Raw genomic sequence first — 9,098 nt, 5'->3', positions numbered from 1 at the left:
TCTGCCCTAAACCTGGGCTTTCAGCTCAACTCGAGAAGGCTCCATAAGCAGCACAAGGCTCACTGGTGCCCAGGAGGGTTTCAGCCAGACCCAGGAATGCTCGTGGCTGCACAAAGATGCTTAACATGGTGGCCCCTGACATCTTCCATCAGTCCCCATTTGACATCTTCCATCAGTCCCCATTCACGTTCAGCTGTCCCCATGACGGTCGTGATCCCCCCCGAGCATGGATATGGTCGGAGAGCTCCGTATCAGCCAAGCAGCTGCTGCCTGGCTCTGTTCCCTCGAGGAAGGATGGACCATGGAACCTCTTCTGGGCTTTGCGGCAGGGGAGTCTTCAGCCTGCAAAGGGCTCGGGGGCCAGCAAGGTGGAAGCTAATGGTTTCTTGACCATGCCATGCTTTCACGAGGGCCCTCAGAAACGCAGGAGCTCTTGGAATAAAGTTTCTGGGGCAGTTCTTCCTGTTGCCTTGCCTCCAGAAATGACTTGGGGCTTGTTTACATTAGAGAGTTGTACTACCAGTATTTTATACAGCCATAGTTAAATCAGCACAACACCTGTATTGTATCTATTGCTGCCTTGGTGTGAAGATGAGTATAGTATTTCTGAGTCCCGAAAAAGCAAGCCAACAACACGAAAAATGGATACCTAGAGAAAAGAGGGATGCTGTTGCGTTTTCTGACATTTCAAACTCAGTAATGACCACAGACTTACTGTGAAATTGTAATTGGTTTACTAAAAATAAGACACTGCTAGATTGCAGAAAATTATTCCTAGCTTACAGCACCCAAACAGGAATTAAAACCTTGGTGGTTTTTTTTTTTAATCTTATTTTTTCTCCCCTGGTTATTAAAGGGGAGAGGGAAGAATGAACAATGAATTAAACAAAATAAGGGTTTTCTGCCAAGCAGCATAGTTCATATGAATACAAGAGACTGTCTAACGTTTCCAGTGTACAGAGACAGCCAAACTCCACAAGTCGACAAATCGACAGAGTAACTTAATGGAAACTGCACTTGCACTTTGGGGAAGAAATTGTTCCACTTTTGGCAGAGCCTGTATTACCAGGCTGCGACTGTGGGATGATGCCATCTTTCAAAGGACAGAGAGCTCCCGTTCCCTGATCGCATCTGCCATCATGGGCAAACAGATCAGGCTCTGGGCTTCTGTGAGAGTGACAGATTTAACCTCAGGACCTTTAATTCTTTCGCTGGAGCTGGGCACCTCCACATTCTGGGCCGGAGTTTCCCAGTTTGAACAGTATGGACAATGGCATTACCAATGTGCTTTGTGGCAATGCGGTCGTTGATGTTCAGAAACACCCAACACCCCAGCATTTGCTGCCACCGGAGTTAAACCAGTTGAGGTCTTCGAGAGAAGCAGTGTCAGCAGTGCAGACCCTGCCCTCTGAGACAGAAAGCCTGAAGATAAAATATCAAGGAAAGGGATTAAACGAGTAACAAACACACCAAGCAATAAACCTGAGGTTTTAAGGTGCTAACGCTACCACTGCGCATCACAGAAGACAGACATTGAAAAAAAAAAAGAAAAAGTTGCGACCCTGCGGGTGGCAGCACCCAGGCAAGGCGGCCCCGAGGAAGGAAGGGAAAGGGGCTTCCCCGCCGTACTGGCTGTAAGCTGCAGCGGGGCCGGGGGCTCGGGCCGGCCCGGGGAGGGTGCCCGCGGGGACCCCCCAGCGCGCCCGGAGCCGCCCCCCGCCCCCGCAGCGCCCGGGACGCCCCGCGGCGGCGCCGCTACCGGCGCACGGAGGTGGCCGGCGCGTTGCGGTGGTACCGGGCCCGACCCCGACTCCCGACGCTGCGGTGGGAACCACGGCCGGGCCCGGCCCCGCGCTGCCCCGCAGGCGCTCACTTTTGATGGGATTACAGCTAATTAAAATTTAAAATTCTAATCAACTATCGAAAAGGTCATCTTGAAAAATCCGTAGGCATCTGGTATTTATTAGCTGACGCGCAACCGAAGATCAATCCGGGGGAGCGCCTCGCCCCTCGCCCCAGCCGCACCCCGGGGCAGGCGCCGCGGAACTCCCACCGCCCTCCCCCCCGGGCTCTCCGCGGGCGCGCAGGCGGCGCCGCTCCCCGCCGGGCAGCGCAGCGCAGCGCACGTCGGGCTGCAGCGGGCGGGCGCGCCCTCTGCGCGGCGGCGCAGCGGAGTTGGGAGCGGGACGGCCGCGCTGCCAATGCAGCGGCCGGGGCGGGGGGGGGAGGAGAGAGGCGGGGGGAGGGCTCAGCCGGCAGCGCACACCGGCCGCTGGCGGCGGGGCTGGCCGGGGCGGTGGGGGCTATTGTGTGCACCAGTGGGGACACGCACACGCGCACACACACACACACACACACACACACACGCACACACACACACCCGCGGCTCGGAGGGAAAGTATCGCGAGAGCGGCCGGCGAGCAACCTGCTCCACAACACCGCCGCGCGCCGGCCCCGCCGCACCCGCGCAGCGCCGCGCACCGCCGCGCACATGCGGACGCTGAGCCCTGCCGCCGCACGCCGGTAAGTGGGCGGTGAGCCGGCGGGGGGCGGCCGCCCGCCCTCCCCGCAAGGGGAAAGTCCTCCCTGCAAAGTTGGGGAGCGCGGCTGCCGTGGCGGGGGGGGGCTCCGAAAAGCGGCTCCGCGCTGCGACCCCCCCCCTCCCCCCCCTTTTCCCCCAGCGCTGCGCGGAGCCGGGCGCCGGCGAAGGTCACCGCGGCGGGCTGCGGGGAGCAACTTTGCGGCGGGAGGTGGCGTCCGGGGGTGGGGGGGGGAGCGCGTTGGGGGGGGGGGGCGGGCTCGGGGCAAGTTTGTGGGATTTAATCGCGGGCTATAAATGGGGCTGCTGGAACTTTAAAAGGCAGCAAGCTGTGGTTGGCTGGTAGCGAGATTTGGAGTAACATATGGCATTAAAAGGCGCACAGCTGGAGGTAGCATTTCCATCGCAGTGAAGTCAGAGCAGCTGACTCTCCAGCTTGCGGTGTAATTAGCAAACCGAGCACTCCTCCTTCCCTCCCTCCCTCCCGCCTGCCTCCCTCCCTTCCCTCCCTCTCCCCCCTCCCGCCGCGCCTCGCTCGCACTCGCGCACGCACCCGCGCCCGTGCTGCCCGCCCGGCTCCGCGCCCGCGGCCGGCCCCGCCGCGCCCCGCGGGAAGGTAAGCGCCCGCCGCCGGGGGGCTGCAGCCTCGGCCCGGCCCTCTCGCCGTCCTTACGCCCATTTTCCTCCTTGCCTTTTAATAACTTCGAGAGAAACTTTTCCCCCTCCCTTCCCCCCCCCCCCGCCCCTGCCCGCATCCCCCCGCCCGCCCTCCCGCAGCGCCGCTGCCCCGCGCCGCCGCCGCGGTCCGGTTGTGGTTCGGTGCGTAACGACTGAGGATAAAGTTTAAATGTGCGTGTGCGCGCGTAACGTGGGTAATACGCTTTATTAAAAGATGCCCCGAGTTAGTGTTGCCGGGAAGACAGACAGCCTGGGAGTTTATGCTTTTTTTTTTATTGCTTTTTTTTTTTTTTCGTGTGTGTGTGTGCTTTCCTCTTAATTTTATTAAAGTGCTTAGTGGGAGAAACAAAGGTTGGAGGGGCTGCTGCTTTACTAGCTTTTGTTTACTTACAATCGAGTTTTTCCTGTTCAGAGCAGGTGCGAAAGGATGAGAAGCATGTTGTGTTCTGGTTTTTTTTCCTCTCTCTCCCCCCCCCCCCCCCCCCCCCCCAAACTATCACAGACAATTAACAGTAAACGTTATCTCCAAGGCTGTTTCTTTGGCTTGTGTTACCGAAAAGCCGATCTGTTTGTTACAGCTGCTAGGAGGCTTTAGTTTACAGTAGCATTCAAGTTTTTCCTGTTTTGAACAGGTTATGAAGGAAGAATGGAGTTTCCAGACCATAGCCGCCAGTTGCTGCAGTGTCTGAGTCAGCAGCGTCACCAGGGCTTCCTGTGTGACTGTACTGTTTTAGTTGGAGAAGCTCAATTCAGAGCTCACAGAGCCGTTCTTGCCTCTTGCAGTATGTACTTCCATCTTTTCTACAGGGACCAGTTAGACAAAAGGGATATTGTGCATCTGAACAGTGACATTGTCACGGCCCCTGCCTTCAGCCTGCTGCTCGAATTCATGTACGAGGGAAAGCTGGAATTCAACAGTCTCCCGGTCGAAGATGTGCTGGCTGCAGCTAGCTACCTTCACATGTATGACATTGTGAAAGTCTGCAAGGGCAAGTTGAAAGATAAAGAATTATGTTTGGAAGAGAAGATTAATGATGAAGCGGCTGGTTTGGAGAAAGCGGAGCATTTTCTAGATGCCGGAGTGCCCCTGGTCCACGAGTTTGACCCAGGAAACAAACAAAAATTCAGCGTTGCAGAATACGAGAGAGCAGCAGGCAAAGAAAAGGTCAGCAGTCACCCCGCCTGGTCCTCTGATCATATAAGTGTCAGCTCTGTGCCGACAGAGGCAGAACCGTGCGCTGCAGCAGCTGGAAAAACAAAGGCTAATGTCAATAGTTCCACAGGACCTTTGTCCCAAAGGTCTGTTAACCATCCCCTGGCTTCGAGTGATGTGGACTGCGCGCTGGATTTGTCTTTCAAGCCCGTGCCGGGGAGAGATTCCTTACACCCCTCCTATGTCTTTGGACAGCTGGCTTCCGACAGCCAGCAGCAGGGTACCGAGCCACTTGTTAAAGATGAACAAGACTTGCTGTCAGATCAGGAGGACGGCGAAGCCAGGAGTCCGGAGAGTCAGCATTTTGGGAATTCAGCCAAAAGCCTAGTGACAGGGTTAGGACACATGTTCGCGGGGAATGGCAGCTCTCATGCCCGAGAGGAGGATATAGATCAAGAGCGAGACGAGAGCGAGGACGACATGGATTCGTCGGACATCTCCTCCTCAGGCGTCCTCGTGCCTCCTGGGCATATCTGCATTTGCCCCCTCTGTAGCAAGGTGTTCCCGAGCCCGCACATCCTTCAGCTGCACCTGAGCTCTCACTTCCGTGACAAGGATGGCTCCCGGACCCGCCTGTCCCCTGACGGGTCCGTCCCCACTTGCACCCTCTGCGGAAAGACTTTTTCTTGCATGTACACGTTAAAGAGGCATGAGAGGACTCACTCCGGGGAGAAGCCCTACACCTGTGGCCAGTGCGGCAAGAGCTTCCAGTATTCCCACAACCTCAGCCGCCACGCCGTCGTGCACACCAGGGAGAAACCCCACGGGTGCAAGTGGTGCGAGAGACGGTTCACGCAGTCTGGGGATTTGTACAGACATATCCGCAAATTTCATTGTGGCCTTGTAAAGTCCTTGGTTGTTTGAGAGGCGTGATTTTTTTTTTTTTTTTTTTTTTTGAATCCTCCCCCCCTTCTGGAAAAAAAACCCCAGGAAAAAAGAGGCAGCATCTGAATTACTGTTTCCCGCACCCCCCTTATTTTATTTTGGTGATACTTCAGGTGTATGATCTTTAAAAGATGCAGAGGTGTACACTCCAGAGGCCTTTTAATGCAATCCTTCCACTTCTCCATCTCCCCCCTTCCCCTGCCACCCTCCCTTTCCAGTACTGTCCTTTAGGTCTTCTCTTGCGCACCCATGTTACATTATTAATGTGAAATGATCTAAGTAATTCTGCAATGATTTAGCATCTGTTTTCATGCTGGAAGTACTTGCTTCGTGGTCAGGCTTTTTTGGTTGGTCGGTTGGGGTTGTTTTTTTTTTTTTTGTTTAGTTTGAAAAAAAGATTATCAGCAAATTCCGGAGAAAAATTTGGATTCCATTAAGCTCTCCTAATGCTCTCTGCGTGTTGCATAGAAACATCTGAAGAGATGAACTATGATTTAAATACATTTAAGGGTAGAGAAAGTTGTCCGCATATCGCAGAGTAAGCGGATGTACTCATGTTTTATAGAGCTAGATGAGACCTTAAATCGGCCCAAATTATATGGGGGTTTGAGAATTCCTGGCTACATCTTTGGTGCTGGTCACATTTGATTCTCTTTATTATATTGGAATAGTTCTGTAGTCGCTCCTAAAATCAGAATGAGAAGTTTTTTGCCTTGGGACTGGACTGAAATTTCCCCCTCCCACCCGTCCCCCTCCCCAGGCTGACCTCCTTGAAAAGCTGCTTTTGAGCGTAAAACATGGATGGAAAAACTCTTTTCGATCTGCAGCGTATCCATTCCCGAACTGTTGAAGGATGCACGCTAGGACATATGAATAAAAAAATCATAGGATGTGCGAATATTTGCATTCCTGTATTGACCCCCGGGGGCTGATGGCGTGCCCCCCGCTGGGACAGCACCCCCAAAGCGGCTAAATAACCCTTCCAGGTGTCAGGTCCTGGGGTTTCTTAGTTCAAGGCAGCTCGTACCGTGGGTGTTAGGAGATGCCCTGCTATCTTGTCCGAAAAGTTTGCTGCTATGCTAAAATCAGCAGTGTGGGATTTTTTATGAAGTCACTGATTCCCTCAGAGCCAAATTCTGTGCAATCCCTGGTGTTTTGAAGGGGCAGTTTGAAGATTCCGCCCCCCCCATGTCCCACCTTTTTGGGGAGGTTTGTGGGGTATTTTTAGGCTTTTTGGTTTTTTTTCATTTGTTTGTAAACTGAGGCTGCCTGTAATTATAACCAGTTTTACTCCAAATAACTCAATTACTTGCCTAATAGAGCATCCTTTGGTCTGTGCATGTCAGTAAATATCAGATTATTCCCTTCCAGTCAAATTACCCATTCAAGGTACATGTATACGGGACTGAAATATAATAATACCTGAGGGTTTTGAATGTTGTTCTGCTGCATTAGCGTTGCTTCACCAGCTTTCCTGACACTCCTGGAGTTGTTTTGTGAAACTTGAGCATTTATGTAAAATTCATTTGAAGCACTGAGTTAGATTGTTTCGGAAAGTTGTGCTTAAAATGCTGTATTTCATCTTAAGAAGAAAAAATTTCCCAATGCCTTCCCCCTCTGGTCCCAAACCTGAGCACTACCTACGTAAATAATACGGGATTTTTTTTTTTTTGGTTGCTTTTTAAATAAGTACTTCCTTTTTTAAAGAAAATCAGGATATACTTGTTACAGCCTCCTTTTATTATTCATCTCTTAAACTATGAATGTACATGTAATGTGAAATTTTGCTTCTATTTATAGTTTTGGGTTTTGTTTTCAGTCGAATTTCTTGACTGTAAAATATTTTTGCTGAACCTGTTACATATGAAAGTTGTGGGAGAGTACTGTATTTTGAACATAAGTGGCTTTGGTACTGTGGTCTTATCCTACTTAATCATTTTTTGTTTGGTTTTTTTTTTTTTTGCTGTGATTGGAAATAGCACTGAACAAAATCTACTAAAATTAAGTTATTTTTCTTTCTACTAAAATTAAGTTATTTTTTTTCTCCTGAAGATACTTGATATAGTATTTATTAGATTTTTTTTTTGAAGTGGAATTATTACTGTTAATCTATTTCAAAACTAGTTAATTTACACTTCACTTTAAATTTCATAACAATGGGTTTTGCATGTTGAACAACATGTAAAGAGTTTAATGTAGAGTCAGCATTACTTAAGCTGGTAATCTTAATTTTGCATTCTTGTGACACTTTTTTTTGCATTTCAGTCTTCAGTTGTTTTTTGTTGGTTGTTTTTTTTTTAAGATCGTAAAATAGTATGTGCCATAAGAACATCATGAGCGTATGGAGCAGGGAAAACTTGAAACAAATTTGTGTCTGATCTTAGTGTAGAAATAAATCATGAAACTGATGCTATGAGCATGCTCTGTACTGCAGTGAATATGGGGCAAAGGTTTTTTTTTTATAAAAAAAAAAAAGAGAAAAAAGACTTTCTCATTCTTGACTACATCACGAACACACTGTTCTCATAGTCTGGTATTTGTGTTCCCACTCCTCATAGCTTGAATTTCTAAAGTAAAAAAAAAAAAAAATGTTTGCACTTATTTTTGTTCTTAAGGTGACTTTTTTTGGCTATCTGTCTGTGTGTGTCTCTTATTTTTAAGTTGCAATAGCTTGGAGCATGTTTTCAAAATGGTTCACAACTCTACAGAGAAGTACTAAAACCATGGCACACTTAACGCTCGGCTCTTCATAAACTGTTTCACCGTGGGGTGGTGGCTGTCTCTGTAGGGAACAGATCTGCTCCACATTTTAAACACTGGATTTGTCTTCTACAAACAAATACTGTGAAGTTAATGTAAAAAAAAAAATCATTGATATTTTTAATTGTTTTTAATCTTGGTGCAGTTCAGATTAAATATGTATATTTAAAGACACTAATTTTTGTGGGAGAGTTTTATAGTATACAGTATGTAGAAAAGCTATTGGAATGGAATATATTTTATAAAAACGTTCTATCACTGTTTTATAGTGAACTATTTTTTCTTCAGTGTTAGTGTAATACTGTTAGTCTAGATACGACAATCGCAGGAAGAGTGATTCAAGCTACTGTTAGCGCTTAGTTTTGCGTGGAGTTCTGTTTGCAACTGTATTGGTATGTGCTGTACAATGTGACAATCGTGACTAGGATTGTTGTCTTTATAAATTTACACAAAATAAAATGTGCTAGAGTTGTAAGCTTGAGCCTCCTCCTCCCCCCTTTAGCGGAAGGGGTGTGGTGTTTGGGTTTTTCATCGTTATTTATTAAGAATATTTCATTGTTATGGTTGTGCTGCTTTTGTCGAAATTACTATTGTGTGTTATAATAATTTTTGTTTTCCAGGGCCACGTGGAATTTTAGGCGTGTGAGGAGCTGCCGTATCTCAGCCGGACCCTGACGGAGCGTTTCCTTAGTCACTGGGCAGGGCTAACACCAGCACCGCTTGAGCATTGGGGAGCTTTGTGGGCTCAGCTCTCCCTTGGATGCCCTGAGCAAGCCTTGGACCAGCGCTGTGTGGCCACGGGCTGGTGCTGGGCACCGGGTGGCCAGCAGGCAAGCACGGAGGCTATGCAGTGTGTGAGGATGGCTTGGCCAAGGCATCCCAGAGTCTTGGGGCTGACCCAAGGCACCTTGGCTTCCTGTGTGAAGGGGTCCTCTGATGTGCCAAATCTCCCGGGCTTGGGGGGGCTGAGGGCTGACCCAGCTCCTGCTGGGCAGCCTGAAAACTTTGGCTGCCTCCAGCAGA

The 9,098-nt window shown here is 49.6% G+C and overlaps 1 protein-coding gene across 2 annotated transcripts; it reads left to right on the top strand.

The window, feature by feature from the left end:
* Positions 1-2,351: 2,351 nt before the first annotated feature.
* ZBTB42 (zinc finger and BTB domain containing 42) lies at positions 2,352-8,550 on the top strand. Of its 2 annotated transcripts, none has more exons than XM_055793106.1 (2): positions 2,352-2,523; positions 3,850-8,550. In XM_055793106.1, the coding sequence occupies exon 2, from the start codon at positions 3,864-3,866 to the stop codon at positions 5,292-5,294; it is 1,431 nt and encodes a 476-aa protein (XP_055649081.1). In that variant the 5' UTR covers positions 2,352-2,523; positions 3,850-3,863; the 3' UTR covers positions 5,295-8,550. The 2 variants fall into 2 exon arrangements, with proteins under 2 accessions (XP_055649081.1, XP_055649089.1); XM_055793114.1 differs by lacking the exon at positions 2,352-2,523 and adding an exon at positions 2,807-3,155.
* The last annotated feature ends 548 nt before the right edge of the window (positions 8,551-9,098 follow it).

This window comes from Falco peregrinus, chromosome 1 (genome assembly GCF_023634155.1).
Source record: "Falco peregrinus isolate bFalPer1 chromosome 1, bFalPer1.pri, whole genome shotgun sequence".
NCBI lineage: Eukaryota > Metazoa > Chordata > Aves > Falconiformes > Falconidae > Falco > Falco peregrinus.
This window is presented reverse-complemented; position numbering and strand designations above follow the sequence as displayed.